Source organism: Arachis hypogaea, chromosome 16 (genome assembly GCF_003086295.3).
Source record: "Arachis hypogaea cultivar Tifrunner chromosome 16, arahy.Tifrunner.gnm2.J5K5, whole genome shotgun sequence".
Taxonomy (NCBI): domain Eukaryota; kingdom Viridiplantae; phylum Streptophyta; class Magnoliopsida; order Fabales; family Fabaceae; genus Arachis; species Arachis hypogaea.
In genome coordinates, this window is record NC_092051.1 from 140,199,856 (window position 1) to 140,224,682 (window position 24,827).

Genomic DNA, 24,827 nt, shown 5'->3' on the forward strand with positions numbered 1-24,827 from the left:
TCCTTTAATTATATACTATGTTTATTTAATATTAAGCATTCGCGAGTACGAACTAAAAGTTTAATTAAGAAAACGGAAAGGTTTTATTTTTAATCACTTAATCACAAAGATATATATATTCACATAGCATTATATACATAGATTTTTTATTACTTATAAATTGCTAGAATTAAAGTTTTAATTATGTAAAATATTTCTTCATAAAAGGATATATATAAGAATATGAATTTGATTAAATTCAAATAGTTATAAAATTAATTTAACTATTTATAATAAAGTAATTTTTTTAAAAAAAAAAAAGAACTCCAATTTATAAAATAAATTTTTACTTATTTATATTTATTTTTTTAAAATTGTGGATCGTTACTGAAGGCGCTATGCGTATTCACACCAAAACCAACCTTTGCTGTCAACTCCTTGACCAATGGATATCTAATCTAAATTGAAAAATCTCTTGTAACTCTTTGTATACCATAAAATTCTTCTCCAAGAATTAGGCTCACATGCGTTTATGTGTATAGAGGTAAAAGAATAAAACATTTGTGAGTTATTCTCATATTTTTCTTTTCTACTCTTGGCGCATATATATAGTATGAGACTTGTTATTGATTTTAAATTTAAATCTCAATTCAAATTTAAATCATATCTTATTATTTTAAATTTGAATCTTTCAAATTTATAAATCATATCATAACTCAATTTGAAACCGAATTAGTTAGGATCTCATCCAAATTTAGAATTCAAATTTAGAAATAGAATACCTAATTATTCTCAAATTTTATTTAATATTCTCAATTATCATACTATTATTATATTCTTGGTACTAGCAAAAAATATAATAATATTCTATTTGAATTAATATAATTAATTATTTGCTCAAATCAAAATAAAAATTAAATAATTTTACAGCAAAGATTAGAACACTCGTTAGTGTGTGACCCTATAGGTTCAATACTAAACAGGTAATAAATTAGTCATACTAAATTTACTAATCAAGGTTGGCGTCTAGCAACACTCCTTAGCAACACTCCTTAACGACCCGATAGTATAAAGTAATATATTTTTACAAAGAACCTGAGAAAAACAAAGTATAATTATATTCCTTCCATCTTTCCAACTCTTGGTTAACTGCTAGAGTATGGTATAATTGTCAAACTCTAACTTGTTACCATTATTATAATGAACTGTGAATGACTTAAAAAACTCATTTCTTCATTCATTCAATCCCCTTCGCCAACGTTTTATTCATCTCAGTCATTGTAATCATAGAGCTCAAACTCTTTACCAAGCGTTGACGGATTCTTTATTGACTAATTATTAATTTTATAAGTATTTAAATCATACCCAATGTCCATTCAGCTAGCACCCTAGGGTATTAGGTATCCAGAATCAAAGTATAATAAATACATTGTCAATTACTATGTTAATTTTGAGAATATCCTACGACAAATATGCGGTAATTATAACCATTAGGAATTCTCAAAGTAAGTCAGTTCAATAGTCATATTTCTATATGCACCATCTATATATATAATTTAATAAATAAGATCAATTAATCTTTATCCAATGAAGACCATTGTCTATATATTGATCTTTTCGAATTATTAATGTCCCTTTTAATAATCCTATGACCAAAAACAATTTAGATTAAATTATAAAAGATTTATCTCTCAATGATAAATCTCTAAATTTAATCAAGGACCTTATTATATTAACATTTTAATATAATAACAATAACAAATTATTTGACACATGATTGATTGGATTATGGTCATACTATTTATTCCCAACAAAATCAAATCTTTCTTTCTAAAATTAAAGAGTTCTCCCTTCCTCCCTCTTCCTTTCTCTATCTCTCTCATTTCTTCAACCAGTCCATCTCTTTTATATATCATTATCAATGACTAATTACGAATTTGACAATTAAAATGTGCAACATGACATTCTTTAATTGCATTAAAATTAAAATTGAAATATTGAAATTAAAACTGAAATATACTTATTATGTATCATATATTACTATCTAATTTAGTAACCAAATATGTCACATGACACTCTCTTATTAAAATTAAAAGAAAATTTTTTTCTCCAAAATTAATAAACTCCCTTCCGAAATTCTCTCATCTACCTCTCTCCATTTTTCTATTTCTCTCTACCATTTTCACTCTATATATAATTTATATTTTATATTAGTAATTTGATAAATCAAAATATGTCATCCGATATTTTTTTATTACAATTAAAAAAAAACTTCTAAAATTAACAAACTCTCACTCTCATTCTTCATCTTTATCTTTCTCTCTCTTTTCTCTCATTCTCTATTTTTTCTACTTTTCTATTCTACAAAAAACAAAATTAACAAAATAATATATATAATTCAAATAAAAATATTATTATTATATACATATTTTTTTAGTTTTTTATTTAGTTTTAAATTTTTACCGCTTATCTTTTTAATCTATATTTTTATTTCTCTTCTTTCAAATATTTATTACATATAATTTGGAGAGAATACTAATGTTATAATTAAAAATTAGAATCAAGATTTAATTGTTTAAAAAAATTAATTTTGAATTAATTTTATAACTATCAATATAATTTTTTTATACTAATATCTAATTATATATTTATATACATAGAGAGAAAGAATATTATTTTTAAATAACAAGTATAAAAATTAATTATTTCTATTTGTGCAACAGACTTAACACCTAATTAAATGTAAAAGTATACATGTTAAATTGTTTCAAATTTTAGAAAACGAATGTTAAAATTAATTATTAATAAAAAATTAAACTTTTTCATATAAAAATAATAACTAAAAACTTTATTATTTAATTTTTAATTTACAAAGATCTTGGTCTTCTTAACCAAAAATTTTTGTCAACTTACGACTTTTTTATAAAAGTAGGTTAATTCTATAAATCTTTTGTGTTATGCATAATCTATACTGTTAGGACAAAGTGCACCGTAATTTTAAAAATTTCATATTCCCATAATGTTATTACGGATAAAAGTACTAGTAAGGTTATAATCCTCTTAACTTTAAGAGAAACAAGTACAGTCTCATTATGTGCTTAAAAAGTTATAAAGCTTAAAGTGTATGAGGTTTTTTATGTTTTAACATTAGTCTAATTGATACCGAATCTATACACTTATAGTTATTATGTACGTTGTTGGTATTTTTGGCAGATATTTGAATAAGTTAAGAATGAATTACTAAATAGTAGTTAAACAAATTTTGTTACAACAAAACACTATATATTCACACACATTAAGTTAGAAAATAAAGTTAGAGATCGGTTAGTATTTATATTCTGATTTTGTTGGATGTCAAGACAATTTTGATCATTGCATGTATATTCATATACTCATTAGAAGAGTTCTTTGAAAATGTATTAAGAAAATATTTGTTACTCTTTCTACTAAAACACTTGAATATAAAATATCTTTTAAAGATATCCAATTTGGTGACTGCAAATACTTTTTGCAAATTATGAAAATAGGTTTGAAAGACCATTTGAAAATAGGTTAGTAATATAATATTTTAAATTGTTAAATAAAAGAGTTAAGAGTGTTTAAGTGTCTGTTATGCATATTAGCACGAATTCCATAAATGCATATATATTTGTTTAGTAAGAAATAAGTACTCAAAGTCTTTTATATAGATACTATTCAAGACATAAAAAATGTCTCTAGAAAGCTCTGCTAGAGTTTCGACTCAAGAGTACGACTTAGTACAGCGGAGTACCAAGAAAGTGAAAGATCAGACGGAACTCGATCTGAACTAAAGGAGTGAGATCAATGAAGAACGTATGCTGGAGGCCGATAACCCGGACTCTAGGACAAATGTATCCTATAAGGATACACTGCTGATGTCTCCAGGAGATTAAGTAGAGATGACTCCTAATGTTTAAGAATATATTGAGGAGGAAGAACCTGAAGATAGGTGGTATACAGAGGAGGGCGAGTCCTCCAAAGAAGATAAACCCTTTGATTCTTGTCTCGTCGTTTTGGTATTTAATGAATGGTGCAAACAAGGGAAAGCGGCTTTTATTATCAAAGTTCTTAGAAAAAGGGTGCATCTTGGATTTATGGAACAACGACTTAATAGAAATTGGGTCAAAAAAATAAGATTCATGTTATTGATATGGAACGTGATTACTTTCTTACTCATTTTTCAGAAAAGGAGGATTACAATCACGCTCTTTTCGGAGGTCCTTGGATGGTGGCTGGACATTATCTTATCGTTCAATGTTAGAGACCTTTATTCCTATCAAATGAGAACACAGTAAAGAAGATAGCAGCATGAATCCGTATTCCTAATCATCCTATTGAGCTATACAATCATAAATTTCTGTGCAGGGTTGGATCAACCATCAGAAGCATGCTAAAAGTTGATCATGCAACCTCTATTCATTCCAGAGGAAGGTTTGCGAGGATATGTGTTGAGATAGATCTATCTAAAAAGCTGGTGCCTAGAATCTCGGTTATGGGATACACTCTTAGCATTGAATATGAAGGTCTTCACCTTATTTGTTTCGAGTGCGGGAAATATGGACACAAATCGGGCTAATACCTTAAGGTAGTTGCCGACGAGAATGTCCAACCGGGAGTGGCTGATCTTGATGATCTAAAAGGGAAGGCAATCAATCAGAACGTGGACATTAATTCGAGTTAACACGAGAATCAGGGCAATAAAGAAAATCAGCGGATTCAGCGGGCTAATCAAGACCCTCCGGATTTCAGACGTTAGATGATGGTGAGAAAGCAAATTAGAAGAAAGCAAGAGAAAATCTCACTGGAAAATAAAAGAGTGAATAATATGAATGACAATTCCAATAATGGAAATGTTTCCAAAAATGGGTTTAAATCTTCGATGGAAGGTGGATCAAGATTTAATATCCTGACAGCAGAAGATGATGAAATGGGAATAGAGAATGAAGCGGGATTTTCGCAATCGGATTTGAGTCATGTCAATGTTGTGGAGGTTCATCCCAATGACATAAACAATACTACTATAGTAGCCATGCAAACTGGGCCAAGCTCCTTGCAGGCCTAAAGCTTTCCTTCCCTAGGGAGTATTGTCCAAAAAAAGGTGATGAGGCCAGGAGCGGGAAAAAACCCACAAGGGCCAAGAAAAATTCGGGTATCTGTATTGGGCTCATCCTCCCCAAAAAATGATTCAAGACCAAACAAAAGTATTAGAAAAAGATCCCTGTGAATGCAAGCAACATAGCTGAATCTTTCCAAGCCAAGACCTCCGCCTCGAGGAACCGTAATACCCAAACTATAGAAATGGTGATGCTGGAGAGCATAAGAGAAATAAATCGCCAACAAATTGAGGCTTACGAAATCTCCAAGAAACTTTCTGATGTGCTCGAAAATCATGTGGTTGTTAACACCTTCATTTCTTAGCAACCCCTGTCCCAGCAAAGGGTGGTGGAAGTGATGGACAAAGGAGTTAAGGAGGTCCCTTCTGATCTAACTTGGAGTAGCACAGCAGGGGAATCAAATTCAGAAAAAGGAGGAATGAAGGTTATCCCTTCGGTTCGGATCCCTTTGACGGGTAAGCCTAGTTCTCAGAACTTGGGCTAAGGTTGCTGGGTCTGTTTGATCTCCCTTCTCATGATGTTTACCATGAATATCATTGTTTGGAATTGCCGTGGAGCGGGGGTAAAGCCTTTGCCACCCTTATCAGAGATATTAGGAGAGATTATGAGGCTCATTTCATTGTTTTACTCGAAATCCACATCTGTGGGGACTGTGGGAAAATTGTTAGAGATAGAATAGGCTTTGATAAGTGTTGTGTTGAAGAGGCCAAAGGCCACTCTGGTGGCATCTAGTGCCTCTAGGACTCGGATTTTTGGAAAGTGGATGCCATTTTTCAGAATTCTCAGCTCATTCATTTAAAAGTTGAACATAAAGACTCTATGCCTTGGTTGCTCACTGTTATTTATGGGAGTCCCCAGCGTTTGATTTGAAAAGCTCTTTGGGATAATCTGAAAATATTGAGTAACTCCATTAATTTTATCCTGGTGTGCGATTAGGAATTTCAATGCCTTGCTCCATGGAAAGGGAGTGTGGGACGGAATCAACATTCTGCATGTATGGAGTTTAAATATTGCGTTCAGGAGTGTGGCCTTATTGACTTGAGTTACTCAGGCTCTCCCTTTACGGGGAAAAGAGGCAGCTTAATTGAAAGACTTGATAGAGGTCTCTACAACATTGACTAGAAGGTGACCTTTCCGGATGCTTGTGTCAAGCATTTACCTCGCCTCAAGTCTGACCATTCCCCTTTGCGCCTTCAGCTTTCAACTCCAGTTGTGCCTAATAGAAGACGCAGATCCTTTAGATTATTGGCTCATGCATCCAGATTTTGAGAGACTGGTTTCTCCTAGCTGGAATTTTAGAAATTCTTAGGATGATTGTGTGAAAGAATTTCAACTATCTCTAAAACATTAGAACACCAATGTCTATGAAAATATTTATAAAAAGAAAACAAAGATCCTGAGAAGGCTTCATGGCATCAATAACATTCCGAGCGGAAGAAATAACCATTTTTTGGAAAAAAAAACTCCAGAAAGATCTTTGGGCTGAGTATGAGAAAATTTTAGCGCAAGAGAAATTTCTGTGATTTCAAAAATCAAGATGTAATTGGATTGAATTTGGAGACCACAATACCAAGTATTTTCATGGAACAACTATAGCAAGAAGAAGGAGGAATAAAATTGTCTCTTTGCAGGAGGAAGACGGGACTTGGGTGTCTGGGTGTCTGACTAAGAGTCTCTTGAGAGGATGGTCACTACCTTTTATATCAATTTGTATACTGATGATCAACCTAATGCTCCTTTCATCTTAAAAGGTGCCTTCCTTGCCTTGTCAGATGAAGATTGTGATCTGATTGGAAGGATCTTTAATCCTATTGAAATTAAAGATGCTCTGTTTAGTATGGGGGGAAGGCTAAAAACTCCGGATACTGCTGGTATTCAAGCTATCTTCTATCAGGATAAATGAGATACTGTTGATACGGATCTTTTCCATTTGGTTGAGGAAGTCTTCCAGGATTCATAGGCGGTGACCAGCATTAATGAAATGCTTATTACTTTAATTCTGAAAGCTAATCAAGTATCTTCCCTTAAACAGATGCTGCCTATAAGTCTTTGCATTGTGTCCTACAAAGTTATTGCTAAGGTTCTGGCTAAAAGGATTCGGAGTTGCATGGAAAAGTTAATTAAGCCGACTCAATCTAGTTTTGTTCCGGGGAGGCAGACTTCTGATAATATTGTCATCACGCAAGAAGTGATTCATTCCACGAGGAATAAGAAAGGGGTGATCGGTTGGATGACCATCAAGATCGATTTAGAAAAAGCTTATGATAGGCTTAAGTGGAGTTTCATTAGAGACATTCTTCATGATATTGGCTTTCCTCAACACATTATTCATCTGATTAGCGTCTGCATTTCCACTGCAAAGATGAGGGTATTGTGGAACAGAGAGGCTTTAGAGGAATTCTCCCCTACTAGAGGCATTCGGAAGGGGGATCCTTTATTGCCCTACATTTTTGTTCTCTGCATGGAAAGGCTCTCGCAGCTTATTAGTGTGGCAATGGACCTTGACATCTGGAAGCCTATTTGTCTTAATCGTGAGGGGCCTAAGCTCTCCCATTTGTGCTTCGCGAATGATCTTATCCTTTTTGCGGAAGCCAACATGGACCAGGCGCGAGTTATCAAGCAAGTGTTGGACGAATTCTGTGCTAGCTCTATACAGAAAATTAGTAGTGAGAAAATTCATATCCTCTTCTCTCAAAATGTGAAAAACAGTGTCAGGAAAGAGATCAGTGAATCCCTCCAGTTCACTAGAACAAATGATCTCGGAAAATATCTGGGTGTTCCTATCCTTCACGAAAGGGTTAGCAAGAACACTTATAGTGGTATTATTATAAAAATGAAGTCCAGATTAAATCGTTGGAAGGAAAATTCTCTCTCTCTCTTGCTGGACGATCAACCCTGATGAAATCTGTTCTTTCATCTTTACCTTCTTATACTATGCAAACTGCTCTCTTGTCGATATCTATTTATAATATTATTGATCAAAATTACAGGAATTTTATCTGGGGAGAGACTGAGCACAGTAAAAAACCTCATCCGATGAGCTGGAGGAAGTTAAGGGAACCAAAAAACTCTGAGGGGATTGGAGTATGCCATGCTAGGGACTTGAATCAGGCGTACATGATGAAAATTGGGTGGGGTCTAGTTGAGAAGAACAACAGTCTTTGGGCCAAAGTGCTTAGGTCCAAGTACAAGTTTGGAAGTCATATTCTCCCTATTGTCTAAAGAAGGAGTAAGGATTCGAACTTATGAAAGGGGGCTTTCTCTTCTTGGGATAAATTGAAAAGCAATACGATTTGAAGGATTGGGGATGGCTCAAAAATTTTGATTTTTGAAATCACCAGTGGGTTCCGACTGTAGGACATCTTAAACAGCATGCTGTAAGTAGTGAGTTCAATTCCAATTTATCTACTAATGACTTTCTCTCGGTTTCAGGTGCGTGGGATAAAAGAAAGTTCAGGGACTGGTTGCCGGAGGATATCGTGAAGAGAATAATGGCCATGGCTCCTCCTTCTCCTTGGAGAGACGTTGATCGATTAGGTGGGGGCTGTCGCAAGATGGATCTTTTAACCTAAAATTAGCTTACAATTCCTTATGCGAAGAGTTCCCCCTCCTAATTTGTTGTCCAATCGTATTTGGAGGTGGGGAGGTCCGGAAAGAGTGCATTACTTTCTCTAGCTGGTGGCAAACGATGCTATTTTAACAAATTACAATAGAAAAAGAAGACATATGACTATGTACTCCTCTTGCCCGAGATGTAATGCAGCAGACGAGACAACTTTGCATGTGTTTCGAGACTATTTTTTGGCCAAAGAGATCTAGAGTCGTCTCATTCCACAGGAGTACATAAATACTTTTTTTTATCCTTGATCTTCAAGCTTGGTTGACTTTTAATCTGTCCAAAAATCGCACAGTGGGGGAGAGGATCTTTGGTATCGTTGCTTCGTCCCTATGGTATGCAAAGAATTTGCTGATTTTTAAAGGGAAATACACCTCGCAGTATGCGTTGGTTCACTCTATCTAGGCTCGGTCAAGGAAGATAGAGAGTACCTCTTCTAAGTTACTAAAGCACAGGAACTTGAACATCAGTACAAAGCGTTTGATTGGATGGGAACCACCTCAAGAGATGTTTATCAAGATTAATGTCGATGGGTCCTTCTATAATCATAACAACAATGCAGCTTGCGGTGGCGTTCTTAGAGATTCCTTAGGAAGATTTGTGAAAGGTTCCTCCTGCAATCTGGGAAATTGTTCCATAATGCATGCTGAATTATGGGCAGTGATAAAAGGGTTGCAATTAGCTATGGCAAATGAATTGAATCACATTATTATAGAATCGGATTCTCATATGGCTATCAACATGATTAAGAACGGGTGCTCGTCTAATCATCCCTGCTTCCTCCTAATCCAAGATATCCTTGTTTTGTCTCGCCACATACAGGAGATTAATTGGCGTCACAACCTTTGAAAAGTAAATTTGGTAGCTGGTTGTCTGTTTAAGCAGGATCAGAGTCTATTGTTAGGAATTCATATATATGATACCCCTCTTCTTGCTATAGTTTATTCTCTTATTTCTGATTGTATGAGTGTTGTTAGGACAAGAAGTTCTGTCTAGACCTCTCCTTATTTTTCTCTTTTACTGTTTGAGATTCATCTGTCTAAAAATTTCTACTAGCTGTCCAAATTTTTCCAGCAGAACGTGAGGTAGCGAGTGAGTCACCCTTAAATTCGGATCGAGTGTCCCGTCGGATCGGTGGTCCATAGTCAGACCGAAATTCTTATCGGATTGAACTAGACATATCTAATTAAATTGTATTATATTTTATTAAAGTCACATTAAAAAATTTAAAGTTTAATATTTATCAATACTCGCATGCATCTAATTTTTTTTTCTGAAAAAGGAAATAAATAAAAATGAGATAGAGACAAAAAGCGATTTATGACTTTTATCAAAGTAGAACAGAAGACAGGGGATGGGAGAAGAATCTCCCCCCTACATAGAGCCATTGTCATCTCTAATAAAGAAAAAAAAAATATTTGGGAGAAAACTGTTTCCGCCTATGAGTGGGAAAGATGAGTGATGATTACTGTTGAGTCCCAAAGAGGACCCAACCCCACAACATGGCCACAGATACAGTACACTGACACTGCCTTTGGTGCAATTCATCGTATTCTGTGCACCAATTTGCAATTATAATACTCCAAAATAATATATCTCCTCAGTCCTCACTACTATTTAATAAAAAAAAAAAAGAAAAAGAAAAAGCATATCTTTTATGAGAATGACAAGAGAAATGGGGTCACTGCATTATAAAAATGATAGTGTCCTTTTCCTACTTTTGTCTTTATTTAGTATTTCCTTACATCACTTTTCCCCTCAATTTTTTTTCACATATATAAATCATTAAATTCTCTCTCTCTCTTTCTAAGTCTTCATAATCATCAAAGCTCTTAAAATCTCAAACACTTTGGCTGCTCTCTCCATTCTCTTCCTCTTCTTTCTTTTCTCACTGAAGCTTAGATTTTCCAAGACAAAATAAAAATAATAGGAAAGAAAGAAAGAAAAAATGTATGCAGAAACTGGTCTTTTCTTCCCGTATTTGCAGAACTTCTCTCAAGAGCTTCAACAGCTTGAGGAGTATTGCATGAACCAGAAATCCATTGATTCAATGGTACCTATATAACTCTCTTATTAATGCTTTTACTTTGTTCAATTTTCTTCAGCACCGCTTGCTTCATCTGCATTTGACCTAATGAGCTCTTCTACTTGCATGAACTAATTGAAATCTCAAAATTGAGTTGCTTGATTCATAGTACTAAGTTTGATGAGAAGAAAATTGAGTAGTTGATACTTATTTAATTTTTGTCAATTTATTTATTTAACACCATGTTTTTTTTTATCATTATTATTATTTCGTTTTGATCGTTCGCACCATCTCATTCAGAATGTTTTCACAGCTGGAGTTGGCTTTTATATGCTGGATCTGGAAAAAGTGTTACAAAAAAAAAGAAAAAAAAAAGAAGCATTGATGGAAAGTGTTATTAGTTGTGATACTTCCGTGTTCTGTGCAATTTCTTTCTTTCTTCTATTTTTAAATTTTAATTTTAATATTTTTGGGGATGAAGTGTGAACTCATAGTGGGGCTTGTCTTTTTGTGCCGCACTGAGGGAGGTTGATTGAAGGGGAAAAAATTAAAGTTCTTTTATTATTATTCTCTTTTTTCTTTATGGCAATGATAAAGAAAAGGGTTAGAGGAAAAGGACTAGTTTATGCTCAACTTAATAGCTTCATCATGGCTTTGTCTCGCACTAAAATTTTGTAGTTGGAGGAGAAAGGAGGCGATTATCATGCTAGTTTGCTTCTATTTCTCTGCACTACACAATTTTAAAATAATAAAGTCAGTAATAAACAAATAAATAAAGTACTTAAAAATTATTAGTAAGTGGGGTTGTTTCAACTTTCAAAATGACATGGATTAGTGTTTTGGTCATTGAAGTTTGAAACAACACTTTAGTCTCAAGCTTAAGATACTTTGATACTTGTTCACTTTATTCATTTATTTACTAGTTCCGGGTTATTATTATTACTGTTGCTCTTTATTTTTTTATATTTTAATAAATCAATGTATTTAGATATAATTTTGTTTTGGTACACTTTTTAATGTATCAAAGAACTAAAAGTGACAGATATGGTGAAAAGATTTTAGTATTTTCCCTCCAAATTGTTAACAAAAATTTTGATCCTATAATGAGATACCTGAAGCTATGGGCATGTTCCTCTGATGCTAGTTTCAATGTTTTCAGCCATCAACACATGGACTCATTCAAAGTCACAGCTTTTGGGGGGTGAAGCATGATGATCTTTGAACTAGCACTCATGTAACTAAATTCCAATTCAAATAAAAACTTGATCTGATCTCTTCTCTTGCTTCTCGCTCTTCCTTTCCCCGTGTGACGGTCTCAGCTGAATTTGTGCCCTTTTCATTGTTGATGCAAGGCTTCTGTTATGTTGTAGTTTCGCTACTATATATATCATACTTAATAATACAATAAAACTATTTAGTAATTGGCTCAGGGACACACACAAATATGACTCACAATACAAGTGGTCTTCTTTCTGTTCTTTTTTCTTATTTTGATTGCTCTTCCTGTTTTTATTTATAACAAGTATTAAAGAAAAATGATCATTATTGACCTCAGATTAAGCACCATTGAATTGCTCATTGTGTTTCGTTGCGGCTGTGGAGGGCCACACTTAAATTGCTATTAACATTAATAATACATTGATTATGATGTTTACTGCCACTATGTTTATATTAAGTGTTTGATATCTTCTGTATTTAATCTTTTTTATCTTAAAGCTGAAATTTATACATATTATGTTTCTGAATTATCTGTTGTTTACTTTTTGTTTCCTTGTGTTTGATGCAGAGTGACCTTGCTCAATCTTCAGCAATGACAGAGTATGATCTGTTAGTAGAAGGAGATTTGTTCAAAGCACCGGAACCTATCATAGAAGAACCACTGATAGATGTGGATCCAATGACTGCAGCAGCCATCTCAATGATATCTTGCGGGGAAGATGTATCCTCACAGGGTCTAGAATCTCAGGACATCGACATTCTTCAGAACGATAATCAGCTCTTGAGTGAGGTGTTCTACGAGTGCAAAAAGGATCTCATAGAGAAGGCAGCGATAGAGTCACCGCTGTCTGATATATTGGAAATCAATATTCCTGCTCTGAATGTAGATGACAGTTTCACTCAAGAAAATAAACCAATTCCTGATGTGCCATTGGCCAAGAGTGTCAGTTCTAGAAGCTTGAGTGCAATGGATTGGATGAATTCTGTTGGCATGAAGCCTACTTTTCTAGAATTCCCTGGAATTGATTTCAATGAGGTTTATGGCATGCGACGAGCATTTAGTGAGGGAGATATAAAGGTTAGTAGGCTCAAGACCTAACAAGACCAATAAAGAATTTCAATCAATTCATCTCTTATCAGTTGGTTTGCTATAAAGGAATTCTGTAATTACCTTAATCTGATTGATCACTTAGAATTAACAAATTGATGCATTTTTTGTTTACAGACACTTGGTAATGGAAACATGAATGTTGCTCAATCTCCCCATGATAGGCCTTCTCTTCTTAGCAACTGCACCAGCGAGGAACGGCAAGAAAAACTCTCGAGATATAGAAACAAGAAGACAAAGAGAAATTTTGGAAGGAAGATTAAGGTAACTTTTCAGTTTTGCCGCCATTTTGATAATTAAGAATTTCACAAGCAAATGCCTTGAAAATTCTTATGTATTGGATTGCCTCACATCACATGTGCCTTCAATTTTTGTAAGATTGTATAAGAAATACTAGGTAAGGTGGCAATATCAAGAAAAAAGAATGAGGGTTAAACAATGTAGAAATACTAGTTGTCAAAACCAATTATTTACATAGCTTAAGTAATTTAACAGGCATCAAACTTTTTTTTTTAATCATGCATAATTCCATTGACACTATAATTTGCTTTTGTTTCCAGTATGCTTGCAGGAAGGCACTCGCCGACAGCCAGCCAAGAATCCGCGGAAGGTTTGCAAAGACGGAAGAATCCGACATAAAGAGGCAATGAATCTTAACCCTGATTTTGATGGAAGCAATTAGGAAAATCATCAACCAAGCATCTATATCGGATCAAGAAGAGAAGAGCTTATTAATAGAATATGTGCGTATAATGGTAGACTTAGTGGAGTTTGTATTATTAACTTGAACAGATATAGATGGCTGAATAAGACCGAACCTCCATAAAACTCCTTAGGGGAAGTTCACTTTCAACTCTCAATCTACTGTAATAGCCTTTTTTTTTTTTTACGGAAGTGATCTTCCTTGTTCATCTGTAAATAGGTTTGTTGAATAAAAGGGAAAAGAGGAGTGTATCATGTTCAATTATGTATAATGATATGCCATTTTTTTTCGTCTATTTTGTCAATGTCTGTATTCTTAGTTTGACTTCATGGTCTTTAACTCTATATTCAAACTTTAGTCTCATGCCAAACTGAACGGACCTATTTTTTCCTTTCAAATTTTATAGTCTTTCTTATCAAACTTCTTTGTACACGAGAGGATCTTGTTTAGATTGTTCGCACCTGAACGCACCGTTATTGTCATATTAAAGTAAACCATACAATTAAGCCACTTCGACCACAAAAATAACCAGAGTTAAAAAAAAAAAAAAAAAACCTGCTCTAATCCAGTAGAGAAAACAAAGGATGCCAACTGCAGACAACTGTAAAAACTGTAACATTAACACCTTTATCTAGCATTCAGCAAATACAAATTATCATTTCCATCCATAAATAACACAAGCTAGCTAGTAAACACATCGAAACGATGCCATATGCTTTGCTAAGTGGCAGACAATAAATTAAGACCAAATTAAACTGTTAAAGGCCAAATTTCATCCTATTTTTTTTACAATAACTTAAAAAGAAATAATAATAATAATAATAATAATAATAATAATAATAATAATAATAATAATATTAATATTTAATTATAGCTTGATTAGAGTACGCAAGTACTCTACATACAAAACTAAGTGACAAAACCATTTCTCTATGTGCTTGTTAGTGTGTGTCCATGTTTACCAGAATCCAACACTTTTCTTGTCTCGAGACCCATCTGCAATCCAATAAAGATAAAAGTTTAAACAAGAGATAATACGAATTTTTAGCTTCATCAACAGTGTATTATGCATGGATGGGGTCAAAAAGGAAAGAGACTTCTTTTTTGGGATGTATAAATAAACAAGAACTTAATTATTATATATTGACATCAATAAAAATAAATAAATAAATAATAATTATCGAGCAACAACAGCATGGGAATTCTCAATTTATCTAATGACTTTTAAGAAAATAAATGATTAACTACAATTTGTTTGCTCAAACCCTACGTATAAATTAGATCCAATACATTTTCAAGGTCAAGAATTCTCAAGAGTGAAATTTGCTTCATATTCTTTTTTACCCTCTTCCCCAGGTTTTACCAAAATAACAAACAAGACAATGCAGTATTACAATTGAAAGCAAATGCATCAGCATATATGACAGATGATGACCGTAAAAATATAAAATAAAATGAGTTAAACCAAAAGTACAACTAGTTTCTACTATAAGCTTGAATAAAGTCATGAAAGTCTCAAAAAGAGGCTAGAACTCTTACCTATTTACATCAGCGCCCTGAAGTATTACAAGCAACTTAACAAAACTATCAAAATTGACAATTCAAGGAAGGGGTCAAATTCAAGCTGATATCACCATAAGGCTGTTCTTGATGTACGTCAATATGTCCATAACTCTTCAAAACCTATAATGCAACATTCAAATTGGCATCACCAAGAAAAGACTAAATTCTATGAGAGAGAGAGAGAGAGAGAGAGAGAGAGAGAGAGAGAGAGAGAGAGGGGGGGGGGGACACTCCATTGTTCACAAGAATAAATAAGTACAATTTGTAGGACTTTTTGTGAGGATTATGCTATGGTGAAGAATGCTTTTCAATGGAGATTTTTTTTTTAAATAAGAGAAAAGGTCACCCAAAAAAATCATCTTCTCTATAAATTTAGTGTGAATCTTCATTCTTCACCAAAGAAATTTCCCTTTTGTTACTACCGGTCAACAAAACACTAAAATGCTATATCTCTATTCACAATCCACTACTGGTCCAATTAACATACACACAATCATAAGCCACTAGTCTTAAGTCATAAAGAAAACCCACAGCAAGTCATATCTAATTGGAAAAAACAAAGAGAAAATTAGAAAAATACTCTAGTCTCTACTATCTAAATGTTAAGTAATAATTGTATGATCAGTATCCTCTTGCATATTCATGTTGCATAACTATGGTGTTAAGTATCCAAGGAAAGTGGGAAACCACACCTTAAAAGCTAGCTGTTAAGGAAGAAGAACCACTCTCCTTATATACAAGTCCCTAACAATACACCGGCCCTGGAGAGCCGACGTCCACAGCGGCTTCCATGGCGCCGACAACCAGGCCCTGATACCATTGTTAAATATATAAGGAAAGTGGGAAACCACACCTTAAAAGCTAGCTGTTAAGGGGGAAGAACCACTCTCCTTATATACAACATCAAGCATCCCACACTACCCGATGTGGGACTTTGAGCACCCATAATACCCAAGTCCCTAACATATGGTTATTATGTAAAATTTGGAAATGTTACTGAAAACTCACCAATATGCTATAGAACATGCAAGCAGAGATCCTTCTAGTTTTCCCTTCCAAGATCTTATTCAAGCTGAGATCTTCAGCAGGGTCCTCCAAAATTGGGGCAATTCGACTTTTGAAAAATTCAGCTACAGCCCTAGAGTTAAACAAGTCGAGAATATTAGCTCAAAGCAGGGGACTTAAACAACTAGTACATCAATAACACCTGAGCCCTATCACACTAAATAAAGCCAACTACATTTGATGAGGCCATAATGCCAAATCATAAATAACATTCACATTTACACATTACAAATTAAATCTTTCTAATAGTTTCACCCATGATTTGTCGAGCCCCTCTCTACTCTTACCGTCCTTACTGTGGGTTACTAAAGGATCTCCACACATACCCAAACCACCTAACATGAAAGTCTACCGTACTTCCCCCATCAACATCATTGACAAAAGAGTGCCTTTACTTGTTATGATTCTTTTGCATAATCACCACCATCAATCCCAAATATATCCAATTCCTAAAAGTAACCATTTTTTTCCATACTTACTCTTGCTTGATATCTTATGTTTGAATTTCCACTTACATATTATGATAAGTCAAATAAATAATCTATTCTAGCCCATGAAAGAGGGAAACCAAAGGCCAGAGATCATATGATGTAGAAGTACACTAGGTAAACTGGAACTATTCAAGTTCCCAGACTACATGAAGAATGAGATAAAATACTAAAAGCAGATAAAATTAATTGTTCATGTAAAACTTGTAATTTGAATCACAAAGCAATTGAAATAGCATGTAAAATAAGTAATGATACAGCAATAAATGCATGCACCTTTGCACATTCTTTATCCATCAAATCCATCTCTCAATCTCTCATGTAGTCAACAGAGGCTCTATGGAAAGGTGTATTGGCTGACAAAGGATGAATATGAACATAAGTTCAGCATGGCTGGGATGATGATGCTTAGAGTAGTACCCATTGTTGAAAAGATTGTAGAATTTCGTATTAGGTGGTTTGGACATGTGGAGAGAAAGCAAGTAGAGCATCTAGTGAGAAAGGTGGATTAGAAGGAAGACAGACAAGTGGTTAGAAATAGAGGAGGAAGACTTATAAACACTCTACATTAAGTGGCTACGTGAAATCTGTGTGAACAATCTTACTACAAACATGATAGATAATAGAGTACAATGAAGTTTGATCTATGTAATCTACCCCACCTAGTGGGATAAGACTTTGTTGTTGTTATTGTTCTCTCATGACTCTTCATTTTATTAACTTCAAAATTCGTTCAGGAAAATAAAGGGACTTGGGCAGTATTTATACAGCTACCTATTTAGCAACACAAGCTACATCTAAAAAATTTGAAGCCTCAAATGTGTAGCTTAAAAACATTTTCAAAATCCTTCTTAAAGAGACTTAATTGACATTATATGACTACCAAAACCAAACCAGAACAAATATAATAAACCAGTACCTAGTCCTCGTAGACATATTGAGACCTTCACTTGTACTTTGCAAACCTGCCATTAAAATATTTATGTTATCTATAATGCTACTTATGAAAATAACACAAACTTTGGCATTCCAATATCGTCTGTGCAAGATAAAAGTAAACCCACAATAAATAGAAAAAGAAATAAAGAATAGTACATCAAATTGCAAATGAAAGGAAAATAGAACATACTGGCTGGTGAGTTGTTGTCCATTTCCAGAAAAGAGAGTTCCTACAGGAGTTGAACAAAAACATTAAATGTAATGGTTAATCGTAATCAATTAAGAACATCAAATCAAAAGGCATCATTAAATCAATTAAAAGGTTTTTAAAACTAAAAATTATAGAACTAGTGGATTTTAAAAGAATATACATAAATATCAACTTTAAGGTAACACGGGTCAAAATGTAAAATATATTTGCTCATACATATTTCATACCACCAAAAAAGAAAAAAAGTAACACAACAAAACAACAAAATCAGGAGAAACACAATGTATAGATAGGATGGAATATGGTTAACCAAGTAAGAATATACGAAAGCATTGATTACAAAGTTTCAAAGCTTACTTCTGTTGCCGCAGAATTGATCAACTGATGAATATCTGAAAGACCAAGGTTTCGAGATGATTCACCAACATATGTCGTGGGTGTTTCCATCATTGATCCAGGAACTGCAGGTGATGTTGCTAAATCTGGTGTATCCATTGACCCAGTTGCAATATTTGTTCTCTCCGGGGAAACTGACACAGACCTTAAATTCTGAGCAGAAATAGAACTCATGTCATCTCTTCCAACATTGCCCGAACCTTCACCTTCACCTTCAATATTGATTTCAACACCCACATCGTGAGAAGGGACCATATGAGGTGGAGAAGCAGCAACATTAAGGCGTATATGTTCAATTTCCCTATCCAGTACAGGTGAAGCAATGGATACAGCAACAGGTGTAACAGGTCTAGGCTCCTCCGGGATTTGATTAGTTGGGGATGAAGTCCTGGCAATACCAACATCCTCATGATCTTCCTCAGAGATGACCAAATGGGGTTTTGAACATATATATTCCCTTTTGGATATGTCTATATGATCCTTACAAATTCCTGATATGGAGCAACATGTTTTCAGATGATAAGTTTATGAAAAACTATAAGGAGACACAAGCTGTAAAACAAGCCTATTTACCAGTTAATAATGGCTGATCAAACATTTGTTCCTTTCTTTGGATATTGTTCAGTTTCCATGTACCCAAGGCAGAGGAAGGCGCTTCCCTTCTTTTTTTAAGTATATCTTGGGGATTATTAAGTGCTCCCCTCATGAATCTACAAATATACATCCCTATATGAGTAATGGGCATGAAAAGAAAAACAGGAAGTTATAGAAATATAGATCATGACTATAAGTTGCAGGAGAACAGAGCAATTTAATAAAATTCAAACTTTAAAACCTTACCTATTAGTCAAGACTATGGGATCATCAAAGAACTGTTTTCTCTTCCTTCCTCTCTTTGGATGCTGCTGAATTGGTGGACTTTCACGAAGCACCAGAGGGGAACTATGTCCTACAACACAATTAAGGATTAAGAATTTTATAATTCTAGGTTATTGTAAAACGCGAGACAGAATGCACTGACCTACGAAAACTTGGGCATCTGAAGCATCCCCATGAGAAGTAACCGGAGTTTGTGGTCCAAGATGTTGCTCAGATGGTGCAGGAATCCCTTCAGGGTCCACATCCATCATTTCAGGAATATGATCCTTTTCCTTCATAGTTTCATCAAGATCTCCACTTGGTACAGTATCTTTATCCTCGGGATTTGGATATACTAGAGGGTTTTCTACATTACGAGCATCGTTGGCATCACGAAGAATCTCCGGCGTAGGTTGGGCTGCTTGTGGAGAAGTGGTATCACCAGGACCCACATCACGGGTAACCTCAGGATCCTGAACATTATGAGGGCGGTCACCAGCACTATGTGGGGTAGTAGGTGATTCTCTCTGGATACTTGGACCACCATCTTGGAAACCAGCATTTTTCAATGGAGACTGGAGGATAATGCTGTAACCAAAAAGAAATAGATTATTCAATTGGTTTCATAAGACAAACACCAAAATGAGAAAGAACTTTGAAAGCTTACTCCTCCTCCATTTGTCCAACCCCTGAATCTGGAAGCACTTCTGTGTTAGAGGAATCCATTCTTATATCCTAAATATTGAAAAATTCAGCAGATTTAATATATTTGCAACTCCAAAACCCCATTAATAAAAAGGGTGCAGGTAATAGAAAGGAAATAAGGTTATACCTCATCAAAAGATACAACTATAAACTGCTCCATTACCATTTGATCTGCACTTCACATGAAAAAGCACAAAAGAGATCATTAATGTCATGTTTTTACAAACTTTAAGACATAACTAATTCAACAAATCTAGTTATATAACCTGGTATTGTGATATCTTCTTGATTCTTCTGGTGCTTATCCTCAATCCTAAGTGATATTCAACAATCCACATCATCTATAGATTCCAATAGAAGAAAAAACAAGACTAAAGCATACCGAGTTACAATACCTGTTATGATCTGGTTCATCATCCAAGTTCACGGCATCAAGATCAAATGTCTCAGGTAGGGTGATAGATTGAACTGGTGCCTTCCTTGCATCCTCTGGCAAATTAAGTTGTATAGAAGCAAATGCTTTGTTCAAACTAGTCAAAACAACACTGCAGTCATGGACAAGGTAATCAACTTTCTTTGAATATATCCGAACAATGCCCAAGAGAAGGTGGCCCGACAATCTTAGTGCAACAGGAGCCCCTGGATCCATGATGTGTTCTACAAGAGATCCAGGTAAAATATTAATTTAAGTGTTAAAATTAGATTCTAAAGGAGGAGTATTGTAGCTTTTTGCAACAGGAAAAAATCACCAAATGTAAGTTGAAAAACACAGAAATTACCACATAAAAACATTTAAGAAACACAAGTTTAGGAGTGACTTTCAAAATGAAAAAGCATTTGCAATTATCTTAGTCCTTTCTATATCTCTCAACTGTCAGCACAGCCAAAAGCAACAAGTCCACCCTCTTCTTTTGCATGAAAGCAAATTCTAAATGAATAATTGTAAATTATTATGAAAAATTAAGAACCGTTAAAATGAGATGAGTGTTGTTTTGGAAAAGAAACAAAAAAAAACTTGGACTTTCCAAAGAATAAAAATAAAATAATAAAAAAAAGGATTTTCAGGAATAATGCAGAAATGATAGCAGTGATATAAAAGATTATTGAAAAAGATGAGTGCCATAAAGTATTAAGTAAGCTTAAAGAAAATGATTAACGAAATGGACATCCACACATTTTAGAGCTCAATCAAAACTTATAAATTGGCATTAATAAAAACAAAAACCTACCAATGGTGGATGGAATATTGGTTGACGTATAATGTGACTTCTTTAGCCTGTGTTGGAGATGAGCAGCAATCCACACTGTTGCCAGCGGGCCTTTTCGTCCCAAAAATGTATGAGAATAAAACATACTCTTTCCTTGTTCCAAATGTTGGTAGCAAAGTACTGATGTTCTTGTCTTCCTTTAGCTCTTTGATTCCAGAGAAACTGTAAGAAGAGAAAGCAAAAGGAATCGAACGATTAAGTTTCGTTGAAAAAACTCTGCTGGGCACTTTTACTAAAAAGCATAATTATAATCAAGCATGAGGCATAAAAAAAGGGAAAGCCTTTGGACCCTAAACATATGCCTAGATGCTAAATACATCGTATTATTCCATCTTTCGCTTCTCATAAGCATATTGTCAAAAACCAGTGATAGTTATAGAGTTCAAAATACTAAGCTAACAAAAATGCAAAATTGATAGCAATACCAGTGAAATAATTTTAAGTTTAGCGCCATAGTGAAGTAGCAGAAAAATCAGATATTTAGAATACCAGAAAATTCAGAAAATCAGAAAATCTGGGTCCCCGTTTCAGCTCACCGCTGCCGCTCCTCACTACCGCCAGCGAGTCCAGAGGCCGCCAGAGCAACCGAGCGTTCTCGTCAGCGTCGTCAGTGTAGGTGTGTGACGAAGAGAGAAAGAAGAAGGAATTGAAGCCAATGTGTGTCGGGTTGGAGAGAGAAGGAAGGAGGTGATGGATTGTGGCCTGTGGAAGTGAAGTCTAGGGTTGAAGAGGCAGCAGGAAACGAATGAGAGAGAATTGAAAAAAGTGATTAAGTGAAAAGAAATGGGCGCGAAAACCTTTGGTGTTTGGCGGGTACGAAATAAAGGGTACACTTTGCAAAAGTCATACCAAAAAATTAGTGTTGCCATAAGATCCAAGTTTTTTTGTGTCTGTGTCATGGGATCCAATTTGTTTAGGCCAATTTTCGAAAAACAACTTAATTAAATTATTTTAAAAGAAATTAAAATATAAGAATTTAAATTAAAATCAGTTTATAAATAAATAATTCTGTGTTTAGGTAAATAATTTAATTAATTTTTTTAATAAATAAAAATAATAAAATAACTTTTGAAATTAAAAAAATTCATATTTTTTTATTTTTTCAAAAGTTCTTCAATAATTTTTCAAAAAATTAAAAACATCTTTTAAAAACTGTATAAAACAATATTAATGTAATTTTTATAATTCAAAAAATAATTTATAATAATTTAATAATATCTAAACAAATTAATTATGCAACAAAAAAGTTAAACTAAGATGATAGATAAATTTTATATCCAATGATGTAATTTTTTTTTATTCAAATTAGATAATAAAAGTTGTTCCACAAACCTTTTCATGAATTGATGTGAATTATTAACAATTAAAGTAAAAAAAGGAAATTAATAAAATCATAAAATCTAAATAAGACCTAAAGTAATATCCATATAGTAAAATAAAAAAATTATATAAGTTTTATACTTAATTCAAAGAGAAAAGGACAAATAAGTCCCTGACTTTTTGTTTTGCGGACATTTTCGTCCCTGACCATTGAAAAATACTTTTAAGTTCCTGACCTTTACAAAATTTAGACGGATCAGTCCCTGACGGAGACATTTGGACGAATCAGTCCCTGACGGAGGCATTTGGACGGAGGAACTGATCCGTCCAAATTTTGTGAATGTCAGGGACTTAAAAGTATTTTTCAATGGTCAGGGACGAAAATGTCCGCAAAACAAAAAGTCAGGGACCTATTTGTCCTTTTCTCTAATTCAAATAATTTAAATACAGCGAATAATAAATTAATTAATATTTTATAATTTTAATTGAGCATAAAAAAGTTAATTAAAATATAATTTTGAGCTAATAATTATATTATTTAATGTATTATGCTATTTTCTTTTTGGGCAATTTACCTATATAAAATAAATGCTGAAAACCTTTACCTGATTACAACAATTGAAAACTTGCTTCATGAATGTCTTGTTTCACTTTTTATATAAACCGTGGGAGCCAACCACGGTTTTCAAACTACACATAAATCGTTGCTGGCAGCAAAGGATTACATGCAATTGGTGCTCAACGTAAACTGTGGGAGGCAGCCACGGTTTACCCTTGGGGAATGCAACACATAAACCATGGGAGGCAGCCACGGTTTACGAAGAAGATGGTGTGTGCATAAAACCTTGGAGGCAGTCACGGTTTATTCATGAGCAAGTATAAATATAGAAGCCGTTGCTGGTAAGGGCGGATCACTTTTGAGGGTTGAAAAGTTTGTGAGGTTGGTCGTGTGAGAGAGAATCCTGAGAGCTTTGTGGTTTAGGGGGCCGGGTTGAGGTTTTGAACCAGTTGAGCGGTGGACCGATGGAAGACGAATCTCGTATGTACCGGTTAAATGGTGTTACGCATGTGGCCGGATATATCGACCAAGAGGTTAGTTAAATAACTTTATTATTTATTATTCTTATTATTATTATTGTTAATGCTAGTATTGTTATTATCATTATTAATATTATTATAAATATTATTATTAATATTTTAATTGTGAATTTTTAATTTGATTATTTTTATAATTATTATTATTATTACTATTACTAGTAATGTGACTTGTTAGTATTATCGATGTTATTATTATCGTTATTATTATTATCGTTAATGTTATTATGGTTATTATTGCGAGTTGTTAGTATTATTAGTGTTGTTGTTGTTACTTTTGTGATTCCTGTTGGTATTGTTAGAACTATTGTCATCGCTAGAGTACATAGAAAACTAATGTTTGTGTATAATAATTTTTTTAAAATTATATTAGATGTTGTTAGTATTGGTCGTATGTTGAGGATTTTCTTATGCATATTTTTGCAGTCTACCAGGGTTATTAGCGGTGTCAGAAGACAACAGAATATGCCTTTACACGACCGGATTATACCATATTTGGAGACCGCGGGCTTGTATCACTTGGCTAGGCTGAACAGTCAGTGATTTTGGGTTGATGAGCCTCTACTTAGCGCATTCATTGAGAGGTGGCGTCCTGAGACCCACACCTTTCATATGCCATTTGGGAAGTGCACTATCACTTTGCAAGACGTGGCCTATCAGCTGGGTTTGCCGATCGATGGGGAGTCCGTGAGTGGGTGTCTGGCTGATTTTGAGAATCTGATGGAAAACGGAAGATCGGCATGGGTGTGGGAGCCTTATTCTTCTCCCGAGGTGGCTGCTGTTGTTCATCCGGAGATACTAGTGGACAAGCACCGTAGGCTATGGACGGCGGTCACTAGCCTGATATATTTTGCCGCGATTGAGTGGCACCAGGTGGATAGGGTGATGCCGCAGTTCGGCGGAGTTCAGCATCTCCCTCAGTTTTCTCTGAACATAGATTGGCTCCATGCAAAGGATGGAAGGGGTGGAGACCGATGGTTCCCCAGATATTATCAGGAGTGGCATCAGCATTGGGAGGACCGTTTTGATTCAGTCATACTGGTTGACCGAGTAGCTGACCCCGGTCCGTCAGCTGAGTACTTGGACTGGTGGTGCCGTGTGGCCCACAGTTCCTATCCCAGAGGTTGCATTTCA

At 34.4% G+C, this 24,827-nt stretch overlaps 2 protein-coding genes across 6 annotated transcripts; one reads left to right on the forward strand and one right to left on the reverse strand.

Moving 5' to 3' along the window:
* The first annotated feature begins 10,407 nt into the window (after positions 1 to 10,407).
* On the forward strand, positions 10,408 to 14,080 carry LOC112755336 (uncharacterized). Of its 2 annotated transcripts, XM_025803361.3 has the most exons (5): positions 10,643 to 10,783; positions 11,916 to 11,990; positions 12,543 to 13,052; positions 13,200 to 13,346; positions 13,643 to 14,080. In XM_025803361.3, the coding sequence occupies exons 3-5, from the start codon at positions 12,567 to 12,569 to the stop codon at positions 13,730 to 13,732; spliced, it is 723 nt and encodes a 240-aa protein (XP_025659146.1). In that variant the 5' UTR covers positions 10,643 to 10,783; positions 11,916 to 11,990; positions 12,543 to 12,566; the 3' UTR covers positions 13,733 to 14,080. The 2 variants fall into 2 exon arrangements, with proteins under 2 accessions (XP_025659145.1, XP_025659146.1); XM_025803360.3 differs by lacking the exon at positions 11,916 to 11,990 and having other exon boundaries at positions 10,408 to 10,783.
* Positions 14,081 to 14,378: 298 nt separating this feature from the next.
* Positions 14,379 to 21,948, reverse strand: LOC112755335 (sister chromatid cohesion 1 protein 3). 4 transcript variants are annotated; one of them, XM_072221333.1, is made up of 15 exons: positions 21,815 to 21,948; positions 21,240 to 21,440; positions 20,406 to 20,667; positions 20,277 to 20,323; positions 20,138 to 20,181; positions 19,973 to 20,040; positions 19,469 to 19,893; positions 19,288 to 19,396; positions 19,021 to 19,157; positions 18,409 to 18,938; positions 18,031 to 18,070; positions 17,821 to 17,866; positions 16,357 to 16,486; positions 15,325 to 15,468; positions 14,379 to 14,781 (listed from the first exon to the last, which is right to left on the reverse strand). In XM_072221333.1, exons 2-14 carry the CDS (start codon positions 21,361 to 21,363, stop codon positions 15,373 to 15,375), a joined length of 2,058 nt encoding a protein of 685 aa, XP_072077434.1. In that variant the 5' UTR covers positions 21,364 to 21,440; positions 21,815 to 21,948; the 3' UTR covers positions 14,379 to 14,781; positions 15,325 to 15,372. The 4 variants fall into 4 exon arrangements, 3 of the variants coding, with proteins under 3 accessions (XP_072077434.1, XP_025659142.1, XP_025659144.1); XM_025803357.3 differs by having other exon boundaries at positions 21,768 to 21,907; XR_003178980.3 differs by lacking the exons at positions 14,379 to 14,781; positions 15,325 to 15,468 and adding an exon at positions 17,178 to 17,392 and having other exon boundaries at positions 16,355 to 16,486; positions 21,768 to 21,907.
* Positions 21,949 to 24,827: the final 2,879 nt, after the last annotated feature.

Coding starts and splice junctions, on each gene's coding strand:
- LOC112755336 (XM_025803360.3), top strand. CDS start 10,679: ATGTATGCAGAAACTGGTCTTTTCTTCCCGTATTTGCAGAACTTCTCT. Junction 10,784..12,542: donor AGAAATCCATTGATTCAATG/GTACCTATATAA, acceptor TGTTTGATGCAG/AGTGACCTTGCTCAATCTTC. Junction 13,053..13,199: donor TTAGTGAGGGAGATATAAAG/GTTAGTAGGCTC, acceptor TTTTGTTTACAG/ACACTTGGTAATGGAAACAT.
- LOC112755335 (XM_072221333.1), bottom strand. CDS start 21,363: ATGTTTTATTCTCATACATTTTTGGGACGAAAAGGCCCGCTGGCAACA. Junction 20,668..21,239: donor CAATATTCCATCCACCATTG/GTAGGTTTTTGT, acceptor GATCTCTTGTAG/AACACATCATGGATCCAGGG. Junction 20,041..20,137: donor TAGTTGTATCTTTTGATGAG/GTATAACCTTAT, acceptor TTCAATATTTAG/GATATAAGAATGGATTCCTC.